Below are 27,607 nucleotides of genomic sequence, written 5' to 3'. Positions count from 1 at the left end.
CAGTTTTGTGGCCTTCAGTTTAAGAGGAGCAAGAGTTGACACATTTGCTGTGCTATTGCTTTCAGGTCTCTTATCAAGCCCTGTGATTGCCATTATATTATTCTGCCAGACTACTCCTTTCTCTATTTATTGCTCAAGGCCAGGTTGGATGGGGCTCTGAGCAACCTGGTCTAGTGGAAGGTGTCCCTTCCCATGGCAGAGGGTTGGAACTGGATGATCTTTAAGGTCCCTTCCAACCCAAGCCATACTATATTCTGTGATACTCCCACTTTTAGACATGTTTAGGTGCAACTGGGAGGAATTCTCTCTTGCTCTGAAGTTCCTGAAAGTTCTTCTCTAGCAGGAAAAATGCTAAAAGAAAGAAACAGTCCTTTCCAATAAGGGTGTGTGCTAGAAGAATATTGGTCCTTTACTTCCCCTGCACTAAAATCCTGCAAAGATCAGCAGGGAAGGAGTCAGGCACTGTGCAGAAGAGGCACAAACATTTATGGATTTATTCTGCATCTGCCACTCATAAGCACCTCACTAAGGGATTCTCGGCACAGCAGGGACTGGCGTGTTTCAGGAGCCACAACAGGATCTGAAACTTGAAAATCTGAGAGAACAAAACAGAGCAATGAAAAGCCCCTGGCAAACCTGTATGTTCTATGTCACATGCCCAGAAGATTGTGGTCAGTAGGTCTTCCTCAGAGATCAAGCTCACATCGTCAGCTTTGAACTCCAGTATCTGCCTCCCTCCTATGATAAAATCAGTCTGTTATTGTCCATTTTTATTTGTTTTCATGAACCACAGCTTCTAACTACAATATTATGTTTTTAACAGTAACATCACACATGAAATACCACTGCTTGAATGATATCTTCTTAAATTTTGATATTGTTTTCAGATGATTAAAACAAAACCAGTCCCCTCCCCCCTTCCCTCAATAAAAACAGAGCTTTTACTGACAAATAACGTCAAGATCCTCTGTTTTGGGAACAGGTTTATGCATCTAGTTCTACACATGCATTTTTTCCCCTCCCACTCCAGATATATTGTAGGTAAATCATTATAGTTAAATTAATTTATTAATAAAACAATCCCTATAAAAACAAATAAATACAAACTCCCCAAACCAAGAGCAACACCCAAACTCACGCATCTTTTTATACTAAAGGCAGTCTACATTAGTAGCCAAATCTCTTAATTGTGAAAACTAATTAGGATATTTGGAAAAAAGTTTGACTTGACTTATTACTTCCTCACTTTTTACATTCACATTAATATTTTTAGAGAAAATTTAAGACTTTATTCAGCTCTACTTGCGGTCCTATTAGATTTAAGTGACACTAAAATGTATTGTTACTAGTTTAAATAGTAAATAAATGTCATCTAGGTAGGCTGAATGTTCAGATGCCTAGGATTTTGAATTGGGAGGTTTGGGGTGGGTTTTTTTCCAGAATTTTTACCTCTTTCACTCGAAGGAAATCCCTTTGGCACAGGAGGTTGGATCACAGCACTGTCTGGCTTTTTATCAGTCTTGAAGAAATAGAAACTTGGAGTTGACATGAGATAGTTTAGATTCCCCCTTCCATAAAGCACACAGTCTGTTCTGAGTATTGGCCTCCTGGGATCCAAAACAGTATGGAGAATGGTTCTCCATGGGACATCCTGGCATCCAGGGGTTGCTGGAGCTCTCATTCCTTTTAATGACTGTAAAGGTGGCATCTTCAGCAGAGGAGTCAGAGACGGGCCCGAGACAAGGGGATGAGTTTGAATAGAAAACATTGTCATTGCTGGGACTGATTGAAGTTGGACTGGCACTGTCATGACTTCTGGAAGTCCTGCCTTTCAGTATTTCTTCCAGATTTTTTTTGACGTTGCACTGTGGACTGTCGAAGTTCCTGGACCGAAACTTTGGGATCTGCAAAGCAGGGTTGGAGACTTGGTCCATCATCTGGATGGACTTGATCTTCCTGCATATGCTGTCTACTGGGTTGTGGTGCCGTTTCTTAGCCCCCGGTTCTGAAGACATTATCAATTCTCTTCTCTTGCAAAGTACCTGGAAAAGAATAGGGACAAGAGAGAAGAGTCAGGATAATCAACATAAACGTGTTCTTTGTGCCAGTTTATCCATTCAGCAAAAAAACTGCTGCTTTCTTATCAAGTGGTTTGAAAATTCAGCTGTGACAGAAACCTTCTGTCACGATGTTTAGCCATCCAGAGAACCTGAAGTGGATGTGGATTCGGAAAACTTGGGAAATAGAGGCAGAAATACTTTCTGAAATCTCACTGCTTATTCTTAAATACCATAATTATGGGAGCAGAGAATGAAAATTTAAACTAAAGAACACCCTGCAACTTAACAGCTGACTCTTGGGATTAAAGGAAGCACCAAGCCATGTTACTCATACCAATTTATCCCAAACTGAGTACTGGGGGGGCTGTGGGGAGGCAGGAAAAGTGAGACCAATAAGATTTTCACCCTTTCTGTGAACCTACAAGAAACAAAAAAATCAAAACCCAGTGTTTCTTCTACTAATTAGCCACACCAAGAGCTATCAATGCTACCCCACAGGGAATTACCCAAAAAGCATACCCTGCAGAGCCACTTCATCCTATTTGTATTTTTATTATCTATTCTCCCAGGCAACATTTAAAAAGGCATTTGCTATAAGTATGTGTGACCAAGGCATGGGAGGTGCATTTTTCAGATGACTGAAAGTTAAAACTGGGTGTTCCTGGACTTGAGCTTTTAAAGACCTCCCAAGGAGAACATGAATGTTATATTCTATGGATTACCACACACAAAATTGGAAAGATACAGGTTTATGATTTCTTGAATTAAAAATTTGGTACTAGAATGAGAAGTGTTACATAGGGAAAAACATAACCACTTTCCCACAAAAAGAAAAAAAAAAAACCAAAACAAAACAAAACCAACAGACTAACAATCAGATTTTCACTATTTCAGACACTAGATTTGCTGGGAATTAATTTTAGAGCAACAGTTAAAATTTCATATTTGGTGTCAACAGTTGTTTAATATTTATACCAATCAACACTGCAAGTAATGAACTTTGACTTCCATCTGCTCATCTTTAGATGTCCTCATCAATGTATGACCACAGTTTTTATATAAATAGGTGTATTGCCACGTTTCAAGTGAGGTTTCCATGTCTACCCTGGAGAATTACAACCACCTTCCCTGAACTGAGCATGTGGGAGCTTTCATTGGACACTGTCCCACAGCAGAATTCACTCAGTTTCTTATCCCCCCCACAAAAAAACCCCATCCTGAAACACCAGCACTGAAAAAGGCCATCCACCAATCAGTGTAACCCAACTGGCCTGGAACAGATCTTTTAACCAAATCTTTGTCACTGGAAAGAAATTAAAGGAAAACAAGCAATACTATTGGAATTTACCTGTGACATTGAGATGTTGTTAAATAATAATAACATCCCAAATGAAGCTAGCTGAACCTCCCAAGAATCAGATTTTAATTGATATTTTGCACCCAATGTTGCAGCTAAATATTTTCTCCCACTCTAACATTTCCATTTCCTCAGTTCTGAAAGTATTGCTTCTCCACAAGATTGTACATAATGTTTAAGAAAAAAAACACAAGCAAACAGAAAAATCCCACAGAAAACAAAACACAACACTCCTTTTAAAGTAAGAATCGGGGAAGCAGTGAAGAGTTCAGTGTATGTTAACTGTCTCACGTCCCTAACCAACAGAAACCATCCTCAGAGAGTCCAAGGTAGGGTTTTACTCATAGCCAGCCTGTCAGAGCAGCACCATCACAGCCCAGCCTTCTGTTACAGGCAGAGGAACACTAAACTCCAGCTTTGTAACTAAAGCTCGTGGGGAGGTGTGTGAGTGTGAGAGGGACTAACGTGGTTTTCTGCAGAGGGAGAACACCAGACCCCTTGTCCCTGCACAGTACAAACACCAACTTGCCTCCACAAGGATATAGATTTCACTGAACTGGGTCTTTTTACTCAAACTCTGCATCAAGAAATGAAACAAAGAAACCTCTCCTTCCCAAGAAGTTAGATCCCTGCTTTTCTTTAAGGTAGAAAAACTAATTCCTTTCCCCAAAACAGCAACATGATTCACTAGCACATAACACAAGAATTGCCACTTGTATAATCTTGTAAAGCAAGGAATAAAATCATAGGTAAGTATTTATTAATCTAGATTGCAATGGACATAAATACTCAGTGCTCTACTTAAATTGGTTTATTACAAGCTGCCTGCATGGCAGCAACTTGGTTTTATATATGCAGAGGCAAGATACTCAAGAGTATTTTTCTATTGTTGTTTCTGTAAGTGGTAACGTTTATCTTAATGAATATGCCCTTATCCACAAAAATATTTTAAAAAAATAACAATAGTAAGAAGCTCAGAAAAAAAAAAGATAAGAGAGTGCATTTAATTATGTCTGTTTTAAAAGATTTGCTCCTTAAAAATAAATGTCAGGAAAGCAGAGCAGTCTCCTATATTAGAGACACGTTATTAGAGGTGCATTATCTTTAAAAAGTAGATACATTATCTTAAAAAGAAAAACTCCAAAAAGCACTGCAGTTAGATTTAGGTATGTTCTCTGAATATACAGGAACCTTCAAGCAGATAAATGTAACACTCCACTAAAGGATACTAGGCTTTTTATCTGCAATGTTTATTTAGATGTCACTTGCAATGCCTCAGAAAAAGCAAACAAACAAACAAAAAAAATCACACAAACAAAGAACAAAACAAAGCCCCTGATACTTACACTAACATGTGGAAAAATAACTTCAGTTACTCTCTGGGAGAAATAACACAGCTATTTTATCTGTTCTCTGAGCAGGAGTAGCTGTCTGAACTTCAGTATTTAAATGACCCAAGCCAATTTCCCATTGGCTGGAAAATCACCTTTAATAAGGTACAATTGTTGCCACTCAGCTCCCAGGCTGAGAGGGACAACCAGCTGCAACCAGGTGTTAATCAAGCATCAGGCTCCCGCTTTCCACCCTTTTTACTTTTTTTCTCACATCTCACCTGCAGCTGCTCAATTAATTGCTTGTAATTTCAATGCCTTGAAGTCTCACTGCTCTCCTGCCCTTATTTTTTAAAACAGCGAGGAAAATCATGGTATAGCTTCTTGCTGTGTCTCCACTGAGGTTCCTGGGATGTTTCTCATTTTTATCAGCAGTTCCTTCCTACTTTTCCCACTTACAGCAAAATTCCATGCAGGAGCAGATCTCTCCTAATTTCTCTGTGACAGTTATAGCAGAGAATACAGAAATTATAAATTTTATGGCTCTTACCACTTCTAAAAGGAAGGCAAGTGTTGAAGCCTCTTGAGCTTATGGTGTATTAAAGAGTCTCTGTGCTAACTCCCTGCTCTGCCCTTGGTTCTGTGAAAAAAAAAATCATATTTTGTCATTAGGATCCTTAACCAACTCCTCTTTTTAGTATTAAATTATCAAACCCAATTTGCATTTTAACAGTGTGGATCTTTTTGTATATGCTGTGTAAATAGCTGGAAATAGAGTGTTGTTTTGGGACTACTGCCTGTCCAGTACCTACTGACTGCACAACCCATCAGACTTCTCCAGGCACTTGGGGAAATGACACCACTCCTAGAAAAAAAATGTTAGAAGTGCTCTCACAAGTTCTTTGTGGTTAAAACCCAAAATGTGGAAGTGAGCCAACATTGCTGTTCCACCCTGTTTTGTGGGAAAACTGTTAAATAAAAGGGAAACTTGGTACTGTCATCCAGCAGTGACAAATGTGCTCAGCCAAGAGTGTGTGTAACACATGAGCAATGCTCAGCCTGTTCTGTAGCCCAACTGTGTAACTTCTTGACAAAGACAAAAATCCTCTTTGCCAAGTTCATGGGGGTGGAAGAAAAGGTCAGATGACTCCTTGGCCTTCAGCGATTCTCTCACTGCAGAAAGGTAAGTCCTGCAAGATCCATTCAGACCTGCCTGTCTGAAGAGCTGTAGAGCCCCTGCTATGTTGTATGCTCTGTTATACTTAGATAGTCAGATCTCTTTTCCAGCTTGAAAACTGGAGAAAACTCTTTCTCAGCTAATCTCTGTTTCCTGGTGTTTGCCCCAGACTTGTCCATTGCTGATAAAAAATAGTGTTGTACCATCCTATGGTTCTCTGAACTTCAGAAATAATACCTCTTTCTGTGGTCTTTACACTGTGATTTCTACTCTTTCCTGACACTTTCAAACATCTCTCACCCCACATAACATATTGAACTTTTACTTTTACCTACAATTATTCCTTGAACTTTCTTCTCTTTCATAAACATGCTTCTGCAAACAGTAGTGCCTGGGCCTGACTGCAGCACTGATCACACTGTAGTCCTCAAGAAAGGCTCTGTTACCTCTCTTGTGTGAGGCATTTCCATGATCCCCAACAGACTGGCTTTTCTACACCTTGTTCTGTACCTCAAGTAGTTTTTATCACAGTTCTTCTCATGCAGTACAGAGAAAAGAAGGAAAGCAACTCTAGCAACTATGTAGTAGTGCTGGAATCAAATATACACGTTTCTGGTGCTGAATGTGCAACAGAGTAGCTGGATAAATTTTGGGCCAGCAGCTAATGGCCTCTGTAATCATGCACCTGGTTTACATCCCTTCAGAGCTGCACCATGGAAATACAACTTCCCAGAGAAGTTGAGGATGCTCATTGCAGGGGATGTTGGACTAGATGAACTTTAAAGGTGTCTTCCAACTCCAACTATTCTATGATTCTGTAAGTTAGGGCCTATTCTGAAAAATAATACTGACAAACATGTTTGTGTGACATAAAATGGCCAACATAAAATGTATGGATGGATTGTAGATGAGATTTGCTCAATCAATACGTTTTACAAGAAGTTCTACTTGCTCAATCAATAGAACTTCCCCCTAGTCTGAGTGGGATGTGTGAGGGGTTAAAGTCCGGAGTCAGCTTTGGAAGGTGACAGAAACACAAAAAAACAGTCCCAAAGAAGATGTCAAGAGGCCATACAGTTCATCACAATGTGCCTGGGCAGAATCAGCTTACCAATGAGTCCTAAGATTGGCTCATCCATTCTCTGAGTTTCTCAGTGACAATAAATCCACAGCCTTCCCAGACAGCCTATTTGTATTTGACTGTGCTATTGGTAGAAAGCTTGCCCCACTATGCAAATTAAATCCCCTTACTGCAAATTAAATGCAAAATTCTGTTTGCAATTCCCTGCCTTGCAGACTCTGCCGTGATATTTCACAGCCTTTTGAGATGCTGTGGTTTGTTTGTAGGAGCCACAACTACCCCTGTTCTAGGTGCTGCTCAGGTGCCAGACAGAAGTGAGATTTACTTCCCAGAGAGTTAACAAACTAGCAGGAAAGAACAAAGGAAATGAGAATAAACACAAAACAAAGGTCATAAGTTTCAGGAGATTTGTACCTTGACAGCATCAGAATATCGTATTTGCTGACGTACCTCCTGGCCACCCACACACAACAGCTACACCTCTTACTCAAAGGCAAGCCACGGATCACTGGTGCCCTTACCAGCAGTTAAAAATATACAGGCCCAGTGACTGTAGCCTGTATTTTTAGGGAAATATTTGGGAAAGAACGCAGTCACGACACAAGTCAGTGATGCAGGTTTGACCCCAGCAGTCAAAACTCCACCACAGGGGAACTTTTTCACTCACCTCAGCACTGAACTTCAATCCCAGAAATTGGCTTTTTATCATTTGCAGTGTCAGGATATGCATTCCCTGCCCTTTAGATTGTCTTTAGGAATAAGAATAGGTTATTTTCTTTCTAATAAGGGGTCGTGCTGGCTATAACAAGCTTCACTCTACTTCTCTCACGCAGGGTATTGATTACATGCCAAAGCCACTTCCTCCTCTACGTGAATCAGCTGAGAAATGGCAGCACTGACAATGAGTGTTTTGTGTACAGCTCACCATCCTGAAGTGCTGCAGTTTTTTAGTGTTTTATGATCCATAACCCAATTATAGGCCACTTCATTTTCCAGGAGTACCAGCTCACATATGCCCATACACATCCACATTTATCTTGTGAATGCAAACACTCTCCTTTTTGAAACACCAAAGCAACTTGGAATCACTGGTCACAGTAAAAATAAATTAATATAGAGCCCTAAGTCACAAAGGCACAGAGAATTTAAGGTAAAAAATAAAAACCTTTTGAAAAAAATATGGAAATGAAACTTGGGGTTGGGTTCATTGCACCTGATGTTGTCTGTGCAAAATGCTGTTTGAAGGCAATGAAGACACACACACACCTTCAGAGGTGCCACTGAAACATCTGATGGTACAGCACTAAAACCATTTAACTTAAGATGATGCTGTCAAGATCCCGCATTTGGTCTTGAGCTGACAGTCATCTGACCCCACCATAACCCAGTTCAGGTTTGGACTTGTCCAGTTCAGCTCCCTGATCCCTCCAGGCAGCCTCAAACAAATCTCAGTCTCTACAAGGAGGCCAGTGGGACTATGGGAATACAGCCAGGTTTGGAAGAGAGAGAGAGAGACTCTGGCAACACCAGCTCAGGGCAGCTCAGATTTTGCAAAGTGGTCACAAATAAGAAAAGCTGAAGTTGCTTTCTGCAGTGTGGTAGCAACACAAACCTTTCTCCATGCCTCCCATTCCCTTCCTCTTCTCCCCTGTTCCAACAGGAGGGGCTCAGCTGGCTGTCTTCACAGTTTGTTTTGCATTGCCTCGTCTCATTCCAGGGGCAGGAAAAGCAGTGTTTATTTTCAGTGCCAAACCCATTCTGGTTTTTCTATCACAAGGAGAACCCTCATGAAGAGAATATGCTTCACAGTGACTGACACCGAAGGCAGGGGGTTAATTTTCACAGGCTCAGCTGAATGTTTTGATACTGGTCCTGTGGTCTGTGCATAAAGAGAAGATCTAAAGTCACTTCAGAAGGAAATAGGTGAGTAGTTTTACCTTTTCCAAGTCTCTGCATGTTAAATGTCTCCTGGATGCAATGCATAGTTCCCTTCTAAGGCTAAGGGTTAAACATCATCAAGAAATGTCTCTGATCTGTCAGGGCAAGAGGAAAAGAGCAGGGAAAACATATACTTTCCACTGAAGTAGATGCAAGTAGAATCCTCACTGCTAGCTAGGATGCATCATGGCATGGCCTTTTAAAAAGGTAAAACAGCATCTCCCAGCCATCACAAGAGCTGCTTGAGACCAAAACCTGAACTTCTTGCTTCTTGTGTCTACACCAAAGTGAACTGCAGCTAATGCTAATTCTGTATATTCAATGAACTATGAGCAGAGAACAGAGCGATATCCCCCCAAAAACCTGGACAGCAATGGCACCTCCACTAACAGTGTTCTTCAGAGGAGTCTCCAAGGACACATCATGCCAGGGAAAAGTTCAGAGCAGGCTGTGGCAGTGCCTGTGTGCACACTCCTCCCTCAGACTCCACAGACATCCAGAGCAAGTGTTTGTCACACGTATGGGCCCACCTGGATTTTTGTTATGCCACAGGCTGGCCCTGTTTGTGAGGCTGCTGCAAGAAAATTCTAAGCAGTCAATTTCTAACTCCCTCTTTGCTTTGCTTTGCTTTCCCCTTCTGCTTCCATCTCCTATTTTACAGAGAAAAAAAGGCAGGAGGACTGATGGAGCAAGCAAGGCCAGGCATCGAGCATGATAAGCTCTTTGCCCGAGGACCAAACCCACTGTCCATGATTGCAGCGAGTCCAGCCATCACTCAGAAGTAGCTTATGGAAGTGGCTTCTCTGATCCCTGCTTCCTGCCTTTTTTCTGTTTACTGCTCTGCTTTGACCTATTCAAGCCCATGGTCTGAGCTTTTACTCCACCCAGTCCATGAGACAGAAAAGTGTTTCTGATTATTAAGAGTTCAGGGTTTGGTTCCTTTTTTTTATTATTATTCGGCTTTGCATTTTTGCTTGTGTGTAAGAAAAATAGATGCAAGAGATGGTTAGAGAATCAAACAAGAGACTGCTTCCTCAAAATGTATGCCAGGAATAGCCTCAAGCTAGTGACACTGGATAAGTCATTTTTTTTCTGGATGCTGGCACGTTATGACTGGCAAGTAACTTACCAACTTTTCCAGCTCCCACAGTGGATAGTAATCTGATATAAGTTAGACTATCCTGGGTAAACACTCATCATCCATATTAATATCTGCTCTGTCTGTGATTATTGATCATCCAGCAAGAAGGTGACGTACTGCAGATGCACAGGGCTGATGTATTCACAGGGTATTCACCTGGTTAATGGGGTGCATCTCCAAGGGTATCCGTCTTTCAATCATTTCAGTCATGACTTCCTGCAAGACTACAGGTTTCCCTCAGGAGTCATCAGACCTTCTAGTTCTCCATCTACAGGGCTGACAACAGATCCCTTCAGACTCCTCCGCCCTGCCATGAAAGGGGAGGGCACCTGCACTCCAAAGGTTTAAAAAGGGACCTCTGAACATGTACGAGGTCTTGTGACACGTTATCCCGAGAAAAGAAGACTGAAGGTTTGCTGCTGAGATAAATATGAAGGTAAGTGAGACTTTTTTTTGGTGTGTAGGAAACATTCAGCTTGCAATTTATGGTGTTTTTCATGTGAATGCAATATTTAGGAACTGCAGAGGGGCTTAATGATTTTACCTTAAAAATAACGTGTGGCAAACATATAAATAGATGTATTTAGTGTTCTTGAAACAACTGCACTAAGAAAAGAACATAACCAGGATGAAATAAACCACGGTGAATGAAATCATGGTGTTAGATGCTCTCTATTGCCCATCACTATACTCAAGACATGAATAACAACATGGTCTGTGAGCACAAGCAGAGATACAACTTATTCACAGAGGATTCACGCTTGGTGCTTTCATTTGCATGTGCTGCACCAGTGGACAGGCTCCAAGAATCAAAAAAACCCCTGTCTCATGACATGTGTGTAATCATGGTTGATGTTAATAGGATGATAAGTTTAAAAACTCCTTTTTGAACTTGAGAAGTAGTGATTTGGTCTCCTTGTTGGTTGGCTTGTTTGTTTGGAACGACACATTTGCTTGTTGTCTAAGGTTTGGTAAAATCAAGGTAGACTTCATACCACCTTTCCCCTCAGTTTGTACATTATTCTCATTTTTGGAGGATCTGACGTCTTTGCAAATAGGAGCACAAAAGATACTTGCCTTGATGGCAGTTCTAACCTTTACAATGAGTTTGACTGAAGAGAATAAAGCATGTTTGTTTTAATATCCATCCTCTGATCAGAGCAGTGTGCATTGAAGTACCCACTGAGCAAGAGGGGGTTTGGCAGCAAGGCAGCAACAAAGGGAAACATCCTCACATTTAGATGTGAAGTTGAGAGGATCTACAGGTCTGAAAGTCCTTTCCTGTGCCTCGTTTGCTCTTTGTTGTGCACAGGGGCTGCATAAACTGACAGCATCAGGGCTGGCACTGTTCCTGGCAGCATCCTTTGTTGTGTTCTCCTGGAGTGCCCCTCAGGTGAGCTGCTCAGGCTGGACCCGCCTCATCCGTGGAGCTCAGAGGTTGGTGCCACTAAGTATTTGTACTAATTAGCAAAGCCATGCAATGCTGACATGTCTCTTTTCTGTTTTTGTTTTGTGTGAAGGCTCATTTCCAAAGGAGAAACTGGACTCCTCAGGCCATGCTCTATTTGAAGGGTGCACGTAAGTCCCGAGCTCTTTCTGTTCTGAAGAGATGTTGGCTCCACACAAGCAGTAAATCCTGAGGATGCTGTGGAGGTAGAAGCTCTGAGGACTGCAGGGATGTGCTAATTAGTTATTTCTTCTTGTCTCTGATACAGTGGCATTGGCAATATTATTATTATTATTATTTTATAAAGAAATCAAACTGAAGAAAGCAAGTGTTGGAAGGAGAAAAGAGAAGAAAGTGCTGAAAACATGCAGAGTTTGAAACTTCATTGTAAAACCTGTTAGAAAAGCAGTTTACTTACCTGAAATAATTTTAAAGGGGGATTAAAACATACTGGATATAATTATTATTTCTTTATTCCTGTTCAGGCTTTATTAAAACAGCTTCTCAAGCAGTAGGAGAACACACATTCTTATTTCAAGCATCTTTGCATCAGAGTTGGTATTAAGACCACAAGCAACCTCTTCTAAGAGGAACTTAGATCAATATTGTGATGTTAAGGTGGTGTAAATGACATTTTGAGTTTCTGCTGCTAGTCCAGAGTTAAAGTACAATTAAATATAAAAATAAAATTCAGAGCCAAAGAGAGTTTTTTCCTTCCATTCAAACCCAAAAAATTCTATGGAAATATTAATATTTTTAATAAATTACACTCTGAATTGTTGTTTCAAAATTAAAAGCTATTAGGTAGGGTAGGTATTAAGAGAGCAAGAAAAATAGCTTCCTTGAAATTAGAAAAAAAATGAAGGTCATAATCCTGAGAGAAATGCAAAAGGGAGACAAAACAAATAATGGCAACACAAAATAAATATAGTCTCCAAACATAAACATAACTGAAAGAAGTTCTTGTGACATTAATTTCTATTCATAAAATAAAGAATTTTTCACTTTTTTGTTTGTTTTTATTTTTTAATTATTTCAACTGAATTGTATTACTTCTATGCCAAGCTTTGCATTATTCTTACTGCTGCATAGGAAGAAATGTGACTTTGTTTTGTTAGTTTGGGGTGGTTTTTTACACTTTTTAAAATAGAAATATCACTTTAAAAGGCAATACTTTATAGTCCAGCAAAGAGATTGAAGGCTCTTGACCATAGAGTAGGAAAGAGGGAGGAAAATAAAATAAATTCCTCCCTAAGTGCTGTTCCTACAGCAGGTTAATACAAGAAAGAAAAGTGCTGAAACACCAGTTCTATGGAATAAAGGATGTCTCTGAGTGTTCCGGTCCAGGATGGGCTAATCTTGATTTGGAAAGACCCTGAGATGGACTTACATCTCCCACGTTATGCTTGTAGAAGTAGTGCTGTAATTCTGCATTTTGAAACGAGCACTGTGGGGACTGTAAAGCAGGAATTCCAACACGCTGGGGAGGTTGTTTTTAACCCTTCTCCCACTGCTCTTGTAGAGGGACGTCGGTTCATCCCAGAGGAGAGCCAGAGGAAGGATCTGTACGACAGGATGCAGCTTGGTAAGTGCAGTGCACAGGGGCAGGTAATGCACTGACCTTTCCACAGGTTATGGGAGAAATCTGTGGGATTTGTTCTCCTGGAATCGTATACAAGGAAGCAATTAAACCCCCTTTTGTTAGTTCCTTCTCTCCAAAAAGCCCATGACAAAGTGGCTTTCCATTCTTGTGCACCTGTGTGACTTTATTTACATAATTTCCAGACTGACCTGGCTGCTAAGTGAGATTCTCATCAGTACTTTTGACTTGCTTTTTCCACTGGGAAAAAATCAAGTCAAGTTATTAATTGTGCTGAACTGAAAAAATTACAAAATTAGACAACATTAACCTGTGCTAGCCAATGTTTTTGGAGGAAACATTTTTGTAGCAAAGTAAGGAACATACAAAAAAAGAAAAGAGACTTTGAAATAACCTCCCTCCTAAAAAGATTGCTAATATCTTCTGTGTTATCTATCAGGCTCAGCAGAGAATGTTACAGAGTGAAGGAGATAACAGTATTTTCTTGTCCTTGTGTCTCTAGTTACATAAATAATAATAAAACAAAGAACAAAGCAAAGAAATGCCCTCAGATGCTAACAAACCATGCATCTGTGATTTTATCATTCTAGAAACACGAAGCCAAAACACAAATCCTTTATCTCTTTCTGAAGCTGCTGCACTGTTCCTTAGTTCCTTACAGAAAGCAAAAGAAGGTAAATGCATGTTTTGTCTTACTCTGACCTTTTTAAAAAGGAGTTTTTCAGCATTTCATTTACTAACAACTTAGTAAATTGATCTAGTTTGGATTGAGATGGTGTTCTACAGAGTGCATTGTGTTACATTTGCACAGATTAGAACAAGAGTCACATAAATGACAACAGGTATATTTTTTTATATTCTGCTTTTAATTTACTTTTCAGATTTTTTGCTGGTTTAAATGGCTAATTTGGATAATTTGGGAATGGCTAATTTGAATTGAATTTTCCAAGCCAAATCTTTACTGGGACTCCTTTTTCTTCAGAATGTTGTTTGCTTTTAAAATTTTCATTCCTCCACTGGATCTTGTGTCCTCGTGTAAAGGCTTTAAAGAATCTGTAAAAGCCCCAGCAGAGGAAATGTGGGATTCACATTTGGCTCCTGAAAACCCAGCTGCTGGCACAGCTGACAAGAGGTCCCAGTGACACTTAGAGCTCTGGAACATCCTGAAAAATCCCATAATTCACGTGTTCCCAGCCTCCCAGAGATATCGTCTAACCCTCCAGACCCTGAAGCCTCACTACCAGCCACGTGCTTCCACTTCTCACTTAACCTCAGAACACACATCCTCCTTCCACAACACCCCTCAGCAACACCCAGCTGCTGAGTCAGGCTTAAATAACTTGTCTTCCCTCACCTCCTTCGTACATTTTGTACTGCCTTGGACGAGGACCCCTATCCTGTGTTCCCCAGCTCCCTCACCCCGAATAAACCACCTTTCCTCTCTACAGCAGCTTTCCTGCAAGGCCATTATCCCCTCGTTGTCTGATGAACAGATACAGCTCACCAGGCTGAGACCCTCTCTCTTTATGCCTTTCACCTCTTCACCTCTGCAGGGACACAGACTCTTTTTTTGGGAGGACAGAGAGGAGGATACACCCTAGAGACTGTGGAGACTCTGTGCTGTGCTCCGGCCCCGGGTGCTGGGGAGGTTGTAGTAGCACATACAAGCCCAGGAGTTTGTCCAAATCATGCTCTTCCCCTCTTTGGTTCAGGACAGGGAGGAACACAAGGTGGCTAAAAACCACCTGGCTGTGAGTTCCTTATTCAGACTATCAATCGATGACATGCTGACAGGGGAAAAAAAGGGCTTTACTTGAATTAGGAAATGTGAAGTAAACCCCTAGTAAATTATGAGGTGATTTTGTACCTTTGACACCTCTCCTGAAATGCTAAGAGGGTGTGAGAAACACCTCCCAGAAATTACCTGGTGTATGGACAGGTGTGTTGGAACCACTCCTGTCTTTGCCACATCCTAAAATCTCCCACTGTACCTCATATAGTGCTGAGGGTCCATGTTCAGCTCTTTTTCCCTGTCCTGGCCTAACTACACTAACAAAAAAAAAAAAAATTCAGTGGCATTTTGCAAAGAGATAGAGGCAAACTTAAAAATTAGCATTGTGCTTTGGACAAAATATATGAGCAGTTCTAAAGATAAAACAGTGAAAGTGTCATTTGTATGCTAGCAAATAGAGAAAATCCTCTGCAGGTGCACTTTTATAAATTTTAGTGGTATTTTCCTGAATGCTGCTGTTGTTCCCAAGAGAGGGTAGACAGCAACAACCTCCTGAGGAAAAAGGTGACATATCTGAGAGAGCACAGCAGAACTGGCAGCCTGTTTGAAAAAAATACTATGTGGAATAACATTGCCATCATTGAGCAGGGAATAATAAGATGTTCAAACCTGGACAAGCCATACACTTTCAGAGGGTAATTTTCAGTTGATTTTAGAATCCTCTTGACTGAGGGCAATGTGCAAATAAAGAACAAATACGTTATTTTCCTCTGCATGAAAAATTTTTGCCTTATACTAAGATACCCCTCTGGACATGGTTTGTATCTTTGCTCTTCAGCAAACAGAAAAATTCCTACATTTAAAATGAGAGAAGACATTATCATTTCTAGAGATGCCTGCCCCTCTTAGCTAAGAAGTCACATTACACTAGGTCTGCGCTTGAGGCACATCTATCTCCTGAAAACTTTGCCTGACTGAACTTCCCTTTATCTACAACTTATGTTTCCCCCATTGTGTTTTGTCTTTACAGTTGAAGAAGAAAACAGTGATCATCCTGGCTACTTGACAGACAATCTATCAAACTGGTGAAATATTTCAAATTTCTTTACATTTGTATTGCATCGACCCTGAAAGCATAACTTGTGTAAGCAGTGTGTTTCATCCATTCTCACTTAAGTTCACAAAGGGTGACATATATTTGCATTGCAAAATTCTGAATGCAAAGGGATTAAAAGGTACACGTTGAGATAAGGGAAAGCATTTGTAAAGTTCCTGCTTTCCTTAGATCTTTTTCTATGTCACACTCAAAATTTAAAATACACGAAAATACATGGAGAGATGGTTACTTCTAACTACTAACTAAAAACAGTTTTTCAGTTGTTATTAGGAAATCTTTTGTCACCTTCCACCCAGCTGTATATTGAAGCTTTGTTAACTTTCATAAGGACAGATTCTTTTACCACTTCACTGCTGGCCCTGTAAGCTGCTAGTGGTCATTAAATTCAGTGAGACATTAAAAAAAATCCAGCTATTTTTTGCTGCAGGTATCAGTCACCACAGGGAATAGGCAGCAGCACCTACTGCCCCAGTTACACACATGCAGAAATGTGAATAATTCTATTGAGCAAGTCCCTCCACATGAAGACACTATGGGGACTTACATTATCAGGGCCTCATTAATGACTGCACAGTTATTGTGCTTTTTTGTTCTTGCTTTTTGAGTTGCAGAACTGGAATTGTACATAACTGTTAATTATCATTCCATGCTGATAAGGATGTATCTCACATTATTCATGTTGTTTTGTGCTCTTACTGGAAAGCCCTCTGTAGTTCTCATGGTAATTAAAAAGTAGCCACATGATTTTTGTGTCCAAGAAACTATTTGTTTTATTTGTTCAACCTTTAACCCCAGTCATGCTCTTCATCTTTGAACACTGCTTTCCTCCAATCTTTCTCAGGACACTGATAATTAACTTGGTTAACTCACACTAACTATAATTCTGCTTCTCCTCAACACAAAGAAATGCAGCTGAAGGAACAGAGGAATTCATTTCTATCATGGGGTTAGAGGAACTTTCAGTAATTCTTTATAATCTGTATCATTTTATGGGGAAACATAACTGGAGGAATCAAAATGGCCAAGTTTGTTCATTTTTAAGCACTAATATATCTTTCAATAGCAGTGTATGTTGTGTGACAGAATACATTCATGATGAACTTCACCTGAAGATCAATGGTATCCACCAAAATCTTTTCATCGATGTAACTGCCCTTTGTTTCAAGGATAGTTGCACCATCTCAGATGCATCTAAGTTATTTTTCAGCATATTTTACAGTCTCATCAGACAGTACTCAGACAAAAAGTATTATAGAATCACAAAACAGAATCACAGAATGGCCTGGGATGGAAGAGACCTTGAAGATCATCTAGTTCCAAATGCCCTGCTGTGGGCAGGGGCATCTTCCACTAGAGAGGTGAAAAGTGAAGGCTTATCTATCCTTTGCTTTTTTTAGTATCTCGAAACTCATATGCCTCTAAATGCCCCAGAAATACAGAAACTGTACTCATCACATTCCCAGCTGACTGATTTTTGTGTGTGCTCCTGATCTAAGCTCTGTAGCTTAAACAATTCTTTACAACTATGAAGAATCAGAATAAACATTCTGCCTTGTTGGTGAGCTGTTTGTGAAACCCCCAGTACTTTCCTTCTGGAAGAAAATCACTTATGTAAGAGAGAGCTGCTACCAAGCTTGTCAGATGTCAGTAACTGCTAGAAATGCGTGGCATTTAATTCAGGCAATCTGTCACCATGACTGAATGAAAAGTCACTCCCCCCAACACTATAAACTCAAGAGGCAGAGATGTTCTGCTGTGGATAAATTGCCTTGCTACTAATGGCTTAGTCCTGGCATTCAAGGCAGGACAAACATAAGCATCAGGCTTGAGGCTGGAGTCACTTTGGCCACTATAGGGCCATTTCTGAGAGGAATGGGCAAAGCATTCACATTAATCATATTTCAAAAACCTTTCTATTGCCCTTTCTAACACCAGGTGGGTGCTCAAGGCATGTGAGTGTGCTGAAATACTCACAGCTTTTCTACTGTACAGCAGTGCTCTGAAACACAAGCAATAATGTCAGATTTCTGGATTTATTTTTTTAAGAGAACATTAACTTTCAATCAATATGCCCTTTAAATGTTCTTTCCTTGGGACTCTCAGCCATTACCTTCTTTGACTCTGCAAGGGAGCCCTGATTAAAAGCACTTTGTGGAAGAAGCTCAAGAACTGCAGTTCTCCATTTAGTAAACTTCACGAAGAAAAATATTGGCAACATCTTTGCTTTCACCACTTTCATATGAAAAACTACTCATTGTTTTAATTATTTTTAAATGGCTAAAAAATAGTCACTCCTTTTAAATTGAAATAATTTTGCCATGAAAGCCTGAGCCTACTTCTGAGAATAGTTATTCTTTCTGGTATCCAAACCAGCTTAAGAATGAAAGTCTAATTTTAAAACTGATTTTAGGTGGCCAAAAATACAAATAGGCACATTGTCACTTCTATTCTATATGGCCTAAAATAAGAAGCATGTCATCAAATGATGGTTAAGTGTTTGAAAGGGAGGTGTCTAATCAAAGTTGGACATCTAGGCTCCCTCTGGAATCAGCAGTGAAGGTACCTTCCAAAGGTTACATCCTCCTACCTGCTGAAGAACAGGCTGAATCAACTCCTGGAAACAACTTTCTTGAACAGCGTGAGAAATTCTTGATGGCTCCTTGAAAAAAAAAAAAAAAGAAGAATCTCCTTCCTAACATCTTCATGTCAAGATCTGCTTCTGAAGAGCATTTTCAGGAACTGCATCTCTAGGAACTGAAAAGCTTTCTGTAAGGCAAACGCAATGTCCAGTTCTTGTTGTGAGGTTAAATTATTCCCCAAGCACTTCGACATGTCAGGTGCATTTCAAAATCCGTCTGTGGGTTCTTTTAGCATTATTTTTTAGATTAGATCTCTTCTAGAAGTGAAGTAAATCGTGGCCTAATGGGGCAATTGTTACTTATCTTTGAATGTTGCCACATCACCCTGTGGCCTGGAGGTTTGTGTGCAGGGCAAGGTGTTACTTAAGGCAGTTTTGCCATTCACTTTAGCCAAGCCACATTAATTTCCTCCCAAACCCGTTTGTTAACAAACTTAGAATCTAAAACAAGATGAAAACAACAAAAGAGACATACCAGAGGAATCAGAAAATAAATGGTCTGCTGTTTATTGTGGGTCTAAATGACTGCAGAAAGATGACTTCTCTAAAACTCAAAATGCCCACTGCATAAGACTTTTACCACTGGATCAAGACACTTCTGTGTGCTGTAAAAAAAAATGTTTTAAATTATGTAAGCTTGTAATAAACAGCATAAGGAAAAAGAAAGACCATTTTCTTTTCAGTGTATCTTTTTTAACACTTCCAGTATTTCTCCAGTGTAACACTTTTTTTCCCTCTAATTCTTTGAGCTCTGGTTTAAAGAGGAAACATAAATGAAGCAAGAATTCATTCATTTGGGATACCCAAAATGGAGCTACCTGTGTAGACTATGATTAATGCAGTGATTATGTAGACAAAGGTATGATCTGCAGTTTGTAAAAGCTCCTGAGGGGATTGTTGCATTCTCTAGATTTATTAAGCTTGAGAAATCTCTTCTACCTCAAAGGGGCACAGGAAAATTGTAATTTAAACTACTTTCAAGGTGAAATAATATTAGGCTTTCCAACAGTGTAGCTTAATTAACATTTAAGATTCTCCTAATTATATCACACTGTCCTTAATGCAAAGCTTGCCAAGCCTACAGGAGGAACTGTTGAATGGATGGAGAGACACCCTGCCAGAGTGGGAGCAATGAATTCAGTTCCTGTATTCCCCGTGCTGCTTCTTTTTTCCTTGTGGCAATGCTCCAAGGGAAAAGGGAGACTTGATGTTTTGCCTGTCCCTCTCAGCTTCCTCATCCTCATCGTATCTTTCATCCTCATCTTCATCTTCGGCTTCGCTGTTCTGGGGGCTGGAATGCTGAGAGGCAGAAGGTGATGGTGGCACTGAGGAAGGCCTGGGGTACCTGAAACCTTCCGTCTGGCAGAGAGAGAGACAAGTTGGACGTGTTAACACAGTGTTCCTCAATTGGTTGTGCACAGAAATTTAAGGCTATCAACACTTCAAAGGGAACAGGGATGCTCTGCACTCTAAAATTAAGCTCCCTTAAACCCAAATCCCCTCAGTCCTCCTCTGTCAGTGAGTACAGGTTTGTATGGCACAGATCTTTAGCCCATGCCATAAATAATATGCTGCCCTTCCAGCACTGCTTTTTGCAAGATATGACAAACTTAACTGAGCCTTAAAACCATCGGCTCAGCTCAAAATCCTTCTGTACTCTATAGTCAGAATATGCTCACTGAAATTCAGTCAGGATTCAGTCTGAAATTTCCAAACAGCTTTCTAGTTGTAATATCAGCATCTGCAAAACCAGAACCAACCAAGGGGTTTAGGTCTGAGTCTCCTTCTCTTTCTTATTAAAAGAAAAAAAAAGAGTTGCTCTCTGGAGGTTTGGTTTCAAATAACATTGTTCTTACAGTGGTTCTGAGCAGCCTCCCTTTTCAAATTGGTGCTAACATATACTAGGCAAGAACTGCTTGAAGGTCTGCCTTTAAACTGACCCCTTGCAGTTCCAAACAACATACCATGTTTAGATGAAGGCAATGCTTTGCCTCACATTCCCTAGACTATCCTTGCCTTTTCTCTTTGGTTTGTGCAGAACGTCCCCAGGACATTTATCAGAAGCAACATTAGAAGCTGCCACTCTTAAAAGAGGAATTTCAAGGGCCAGTCCCTCAGCTGGTCCAAAGGGTCATAGTCCCATCCAGGTCACTCTAAATCATCCGAAGAGCTGTTCCTCTATCACTTCTGACTGGAGGCTGGGTCTGTAATTAACTGTGCGTTCCTATTTCCCTTCAGTTAACCCAGAACTTGCTGATTCTCTTCTCCCTCTTTCTGCCAAACACACACACGCTTTCTCTCCCTCCTTGTAAGGCAGTTAAAATGAACTCAAAAGCAGACTTTACCTTTGGTGGAGCACTTGGGTCCATCTCAAATTTATCTGGGAATGTTCTGCTGAGGGCCAGGTGTCGAGCATGCATGTAATACTGCAACACAAAAGAGAAGCCTTTACAAGTCAAGGAAGTCTTGGGTAGATTTAAGCAGGGGGGGAAAGGAACATAAAATGAGTATCTTCTAGAAGATGATGCTGAACAAAGTCTAAACATCTGTTCAGCTAAGCAGAGTCCAGGTGATACTGCTGCCTGTAATGAACACATTGTTGTAAAGGAGTGAGCCATCCATGTTAGATTCACAGCAAAAAAGTCTGGAACAGAAGCTGAATAAGGTTCCTGTAAGACTAAGATGTATTAAGATGGAAACTAGGACTTGTCTCACTCCGTGTAGTTCTTACTGAGGGACAGGTATTCTTTATCCTTCAAGATAGAACTGGCTCTCTTTTAACCAGGAAAATTGACATCTTTCAGTGTGCACATGTATACACATAAACTTTGGACTCATCCTTGCACAGGAAGCACGTGTAACAGTTACAGAAAAATAATATTTATGAGTTTATTATGATGCCTGGCTTTCAAGAATTTGGCAAAAATATTTATAGATCCACTATACTCCTGAGTCTGCAGCACATGCACAGAACAAATAGCTCATTGTATCAGGGCCTCATGCTGTGTGGAACCACATAAACACTAAGGTTCTCATACACAGGTATCAGAGCAGGAAAAGGTCCAAGAGTTACAAAACTGATATATGTCTATCCACTTCTTTACTCCTGTGGCCTTGAGATTACTGCTTTGCTGCTGTCTTCTTAGCAGGTGGTCCTGCAGAGCTTTCTGTGCCAAATTAAAAACACTACTTTGCCTTTCAAGGCACAGAGGTAGTTTAGGAGTGTTGAGGAGGCACAGGGTCCAGAAGCATCCTAAGAACTGGTAGGATTTTTGAAAGTGTCCACATGACTCTGGAGCACAATTCCTACACAGTGTATGTGCTGCCAGTGTCACCAGATTTTTACATTGTCTTTAGCACCAGGAAGAGCTTGGTGTGACTGGCTGCTGCTCTAACCTATTCACTCAAGTCATGTCTCTCCTTGCCACTGGAGCATGGAAGCACTACACTGGAATGTCAGGGCAGGCTTTGCCTTTAGCACCTTTGGGAGTTGCTTTTCAGGACAGGGCTGTCTCACAGAATCACAGGATGTGCTGAGTTGGAAGGGACTCACAAGGATCATCCAGTCCAACTCCTGGCCCTGCACAGGCCCATCCCCAGAGTCACCCCCTGTGCCCCAGAGGATCATCCAAACCCTCCCTGAGCTCTGGCAGCCTTGGTGCTGTGCCCACTGCCCTGGGGAGCCTGGTCAGTGCCCAACCACCCTCTGGGGGAAGAACCTTTTGCTGAGGTCCAACCTGAGCCTGCCCTGACACAGCTCCAGCCATTCCCTGGGGGTTGTCCTTGGTCCCCCCATTGCAGAGCTCAGTCCCTGCCCCTCTTCTTTTCCTGCCCAGGAAGTCCTTGCACTTCAGCAGGATGTGAAGATTGTTGATCAGACCATGAGTCTGGAATTTTTAACACTTGTGTTACACAGTTTCACACACCCTGCCGAGGTATCTCCAGTCCAGGAGGTCCGAGAGTCTCTCAGTTCGGTTCCTCTGGATGATCCTCTGGCGAAGGGACTGCTGACAAAATCCATACAGGAACTGGGTCAGCTGGTTGCACGACTCGTCTGGGGAGCGGAACCTCCTGTCCACTATGTAGATACCTGAGGGACACAGAAAAGGTGGGCATGAGTGGAATTAAAAATGGGATCTGACCTCTCACATTTCCAACCCACCTTCTTCCACATAGTCTTACAAGCATCACATGTATTATACACTCCTTTTAATGTTAAAACACAGCTACAACTGTATAACATTTGTTACTATTCTGATGGAATGGAAAGCTAAAGAGAACCATTTTTTTTATTTTCATTTTCTTTACCTGAAATTCAGCAAATGCTTCGAAACTCAGAGGCTTTGTTGTTTTTGTGTAAGTATGTCCAAAAGGATTAGAGTTTCTGGATAAAGACACATCATTTTTTATCTCCCATGAGTTTTAAAATACTGACTGATCAAAAAAACCCCCACATAATCCAGTGTTTTCCTAGTTTGATGTAGAATTTTTAAGTGTGGATGGTCAGAATCAGCCTGTAGGAGAGAGACTGTGATTTCTGTAGAAATCCAAGTGTTTCCATAGAGACACTGAACTCACATACATCAGTCAAGAGACAATTCTGGCAGAGAGGGCAGAGGTAAGCTTTGCCTCTACGTAGTTTGTTAAGATTAATACTTTATTTTTGGCACCTTCCTTACACCAGGGTGTTAGGAAGAAGATGGTACTAGACCTCAGCTATCTTTCACTGCTCCTTTTGAAGGGCTCAGAGTGTTACAGAGCAACCAGAGGCATTAAAGGGAAATGCTGGGAGACCCTACACCAGTATGAGCAGTGGGGAGTTTGGAAGGATAAAGACAAAAGGTTAAAGGGAGACAAAAGAGAAAAAACCTGGAAAAGGTTTGGATAAATACAAAAGCTGGAAAGGCTCGTTCAACATAACAAGATATTGAAAGCTGTAATAATGAACTCCATTGCATTAGTGAAAGCACCAAATTGAGGAGTGAAAACATGGTTGTTGTGCTTTTTGCTTCCCTAACTCAGAGGGGATGATTTGATATGGGGTTACAAAAATTTTACCGTAAGCTGCTGGGTCAGAAACATGTTCCTGCATGAAACAGCCAAATCCAGAGAGGTTTGTGGTCACACTGGGAATGCCCATCACAGTACATTCAGCTGCCAAAAGAAACAGAAAAAAAGTGTTTCAGGGCTAAAAACTTTGAGAGGTTTCACCTTGAGAGAGAAAATAAAAGGAAAAATAAACAAGCAGAAAGAAGATCCCATAACACTAGAGCTGCCCTGAAAATATCAAGTGAAAACTACAGTGCTTTGTTGTGGATTTGGAGAAAAAGTTAAAAAAAAAGAAAGGAAGAAAAAGAAATTTTAAACACAACATTTCACACTGTGTTTGCAAATATATCTCTGAGTTTCTCAGCAGTTAAAATGAAATCTTTCTGGGAGTGCAGTGTTGAAACAGAGAACCCCAGTATTTGGCCTGGATTGTTTGACTTTTCAGTTGAAGACTGGTGTACCCCTATTAGTTGTTCATAAATCTTTACAAAGCTGATCCTCTTAGGACCAGGATCATATTAAACCTTGGTTACTGTTTGTAAACTGGTCCCTGTAGCAAGAAAAAAACCCCAACCAACAAACCCCACCACTAACTCAGGACTGCATTCACAGTAGATGTGGAACTAATTTTATAAAATCGGAAAATATATGCATATTTTGTAGCTATTTCTGTCGTAGCCGTAAGGATGACTGTTCCCTCAGATTTAAAGAGTTTTTGCAGAAGAAGTTAAGCCTAACCTAAGCCAGCACACAGATCAAGTAAACACTCCAGTCTTTGAAGTGCAGAAAGCCATCTATGGAGCCTTCATTGATATGACAATAAAACATGTCTATAAAATACTTATAAACCTACCTCAAAAAAAAATCACTTTTTGTTTCTGGGAGATTTAAATGGGTATCAGCAAAGAGAATTGCCTTTGCATTAGTAAAGGAAAGAGAACAACTCTTTTGACTAGTGTAAACCACAGTTTTCCTCAAAACTACCAAGGAGCAGTTTGACTTTTGTGTCCAGGTCAGAAATCATCCCTGGCTGTCACATTTACTTTATACATTAGCTGAGATTAGAACAGGATGAGAAATTGCTGGCATGCAAGAGGGCTATCTTGGAACAGAATAGCTCTCTTACTTGGAGAGAGAGAGAGCTCTGGAGAATGACAAAACTTCCAGAATTTCTGTTCCGATTCATTGGCTTAAAACGAATGTTCTTACGAGGGGTACCCCAACTTCAGATGTGTATCAAGACTACAGAAAGTATTTTGGAGGACATGAAAAACATGGACATGCAGGCTTTGATCTTCACAGGTACTCAAGTTCATAGTTTGCACTGATTTAGTCAGGTGTTCAGTGCCTTTTTTTGAATGGGGGCCAAATTTCAAGTCAGAATCTATATGCTCTCTGTATTTTTAGAAATTTCCACTTAATTTCATGAAATTCAATATCACTGTGTGTATTTGTGGTAAATAACTTAGCTATGGTGTTACACAATTCTCTCAAACTTAACTCTTATCTTGAATTAAACCCACTGAACTGGGGTTTAATTTCTTGCCCTGCTTTTTTCAACAGTTACATTCCCATAAATCTTCTTTTAAAATCCTGGAATCAAGTTAATAATTAAGCTATAGAAATTATTTCTTGCTCCAAATTCACAGTAAACAAAGGAGTACATGTTAGTATTGGAAAGGGTGCAGTGCAAGGACAAATGTGAATAGTTGTCAGTCAGTGGATGACACTTTATACCACCCAGCCCCCAAATTTTTCCAGCACTTTGCACTGTAGAGAAAACGGAGCCTCAAGAGTTTTTGCAGCCCTCCAGAGGAAACTGGCTGCAAAGCCATTCTACATCAACAGAATGAGTGTCCATCTTTCTGTACTAGTTAAGGGTACAGGTTGCCTACCTGGAGTGTAACCCCAGGGCTCGTAGTAAGATGGGAATACACCGAGGTTGCAGCCTCTGACAAACTCCTCATAGTCCAGGGGCAGCAACGGGCTTGTTGAAGAAAGAAACTCTGGATGTAGGATCACCTGGATATTCAAAACTTGCATTAGAGGTAAAAGAAAACCATCATGGGTACATGCTAATTATCAATAAGCTTAAGCAATTTATTCACTCTGTTCTTTTCCTAAGTATCTGGACAACACCTCCTCTGACCATTCATCTGTTATCTAATCCACTTCCACACTAAAACGTATCCTGCCTGTGTGCATTCTTGTCCTGGAAATAGTATTCATAATGAATCCTTTTTTTTCTGGACAGGAGAATACTTAACATTTCAGCTTTATTATTCTTCATCCAGAAAGACCATGTGCATACAGAATTATGCCTAAAGCTGTGGCATTTAGCAAGACCATATGGGTTGTCTTGGTCTGGTGTACCAAGGGAGAGTATTTACAAGGGCCTGGAGTGACAGGACAAGGGGGAATGGCTTCAAACTGACTGAGAGTAGGTTTAGATTGGATATTAAGAAGAAATTCTCCCCTGTGAGGGTGGGGAGGCCCTGGCACAGGTTATCCAGAGAAGCTGTGGCTGCCCCATCCCTGGAAGTGTCCAAGGCCAGGTTGGATGGGGCTCTGAGTACCCTGGTCTAGTGGAAGGTGTCCCTGCCCATGGCAGGGGGGCTGGAATGAGATGATCTTTGACATCCCTTCCAACCCAAACCATTCAGTGATTCTGTGATTTGGGATGTCTTGTTAAGAAGAGGCCTCAGGCAGATAAAAAGCACTCGTGAGCTCCACAGCACGCAGTGAAATAAAGGCATGTTTCCCATAGTTGACAGATCTCTCCCAAGAACGGAGAGAATTTTGGAACCAGACATATTATAACCCCATCACCACACTCCCGTGCCTAGGTCAACTAATCTTGCTGAAAGACAAAGCTAATTAACCTAGGCTGATGTCCCACTCTCAGGACTAAAGCTAATTTGTCTGCATGACTCTGCAGGGCTTTGGTGTCACTGCCCCATTTCCACTGGCAGGCAGAGAAGTGCCTTGTATAATATGTCCAGTCAGCTTTGGGAGGAAAAGGTGTGCAGGAACAATTTAAACTTCCCTGGGCTTATTTCCCTGCATAAACACACTGCAGCCATCCCTCCATGTCAAGGCTATGCTTTTATCCCTTCTTAATAATGTAATCATGCTACTCACTTGAGTAAATAATGAAGGTACTCAGCCAGTAAACGGGCTGTAGGTTCATTTTGCAAGTTTATTTGAACCCAATGATTCCACTGGCATTGCTGAGGGTATTTTTCACATGCCAGCTGTGTCTGGGTGGATATGTCATACACCTCTCAAAATTACTTTCCATTTGAAGCTTTTTTTGTTCATGACATTCAGCTCATTAAGAACATTAAGAATTAAGCCTGTTCATGCAGCAGGTAATTTTCCAGTGGTAACAACAGTTTTCTACAAACTTGACATATGCAAGAGAACCAAGTCTGCTGAGAATCAGGAAAAGGTGTCTGCAGTGTTATGTACTGTCTGCTTTCTAATTTTCAAGCAGTTGTCTAGTTCTGGGGATTTTTTAACAACATTTATATACAGTGCATCTTTCCACCCTGCTTTTGTTACATCTAGTACATTATTACCATGTTATGATCCCATAATTCACTGGAGACACACACTTAGCAGACAACATGTTAAGCCAATTAGAAGCAACTAGGAAGTTGGGGAAAATATTTACTCAGTTATTGTCATGGGTTTAAAAAGGCAAAACACTGAGAACAGGTGATATGTCATTGTCAGAGATGCTAGGGATATGACTTTAAAAAGAAGGTTTGGAAGAAGAATAATTTGCAATTTTAGGTTCTACTTGGACTAGACAGACGTTGAGATAGTTAACAGAAAGACTGCCAGACCAAAAAAAACTTTGGGAGAACTTGTGAGAGCAGGAGCTGATCATTTCTGTGGTTTGACAAGGTAAACATGGAAATAAGGAAAGGATTT

General features: G+C 40.7%; 2 protein-coding genes across 5 annotated transcripts in view; one reads left to right on the top strand and one right to left on the bottom strand.

The window, feature by feature from the left end:
- The first annotated feature begins 10,467 nt into the window (after positions 1-10,467).
- On the top strand, positions 10,468-16,203 carry SPX (spexin hormone). Of its 2 annotated transcripts, XM_017826607.1 has the most exons (6): positions 10,468-10,521; positions 11,398-11,478; positions 11,606-11,663; positions 13,055-13,117; positions 13,723-13,806; positions 15,895-16,203. In XM_017826607.1, exons 1-6 carry the CDS (start codon positions 10,516-10,518, stop codon positions 15,951-15,953), a joined length of 351 nt encoding a protein of 116 aa, XP_017682096.1. In that variant the 5' UTR covers positions 10,468-10,515; the 3' UTR covers positions 15,954-16,203. The 2 variants fall into 2 exon arrangements, with proteins under 2 accessions (XP_017682096.1, XP_017682095.1); XM_017826606.1 differs by lacking the exon at positions 15,895-16,203 and having other exon boundaries at positions 13,723-14,360.
- A 2,898-nt stretch (positions 16,204-19,101) lies between these two features.
- The window catches only part of GYS2 (glycogen synthase 2), a 41,677-nt gene continuing 33,171 nt past the window's right edge, over positions 19,102-27,607 (bottom strand). For all 3 annotated transcript variants that reach the window (XM_017826603.1, XM_017826604.1, XM_017826605.1), the window contains 5 exons: positions 25,564-25,690; positions 23,678-23,773; positions 22,546-22,709; positions 20,965-21,045; positions 19,102-19,978 (listed from right to left, as the gene is read on the bottom strand). In XM_017826603.1, coding sequence (XP_017682092.1) covers positions 19,757-19,978; positions 20,965-21,045; positions 22,546-22,709; positions 23,678-23,773; positions 25,564-25,690 — 690 coding nt within the window. In that variant the 3' untranslated portion in view covers positions 19,102-19,756. The remainder of the gene's footprint in view (positions 19,979-20,964; positions 21,046-22,545; positions 22,710-23,677; positions 23,774-25,563; positions 25,691-27,607) is intronic.

Source organism: Lepidothrix coronata, unplaced genomic scaffold (genome assembly GCF_001604755.1).
Source record: "Lepidothrix coronata isolate B3197 unplaced genomic scaffold, Lepidothrix_coronata-1.0 Scaffold129, whole genome shotgun sequence".
NCBI lineage: Eukaryota > Metazoa > Chordata > Aves > Passeriformes > Pipridae > Lepidothrix > Lepidothrix coronata.
The sequence above is the reverse complement of the archived record's forward strand: the minus strand, read 5'-3'. Positions and strand labels throughout refer to the sequence as shown.

Excerpts from the sequence above, each read along its gene's own strand:
- SPX (XM_017826606.1), top strand. Across the intron at positions 11,479-11,605 it reads TCTCCTGGAGTGCCCCTCAG|GCTCATTTCCAAAGGAGAAA; the intron begins GTGAGCTGCTCA and ends TTTTGTGTGAAG. Across the intron at positions 13,118-13,722 it reads GTACGACAGGATGCAGCTTG|AAACACGAAGCCAAAACACA; the intron begins GTAAGTGCAGTG and ends TTATCATTCTAG.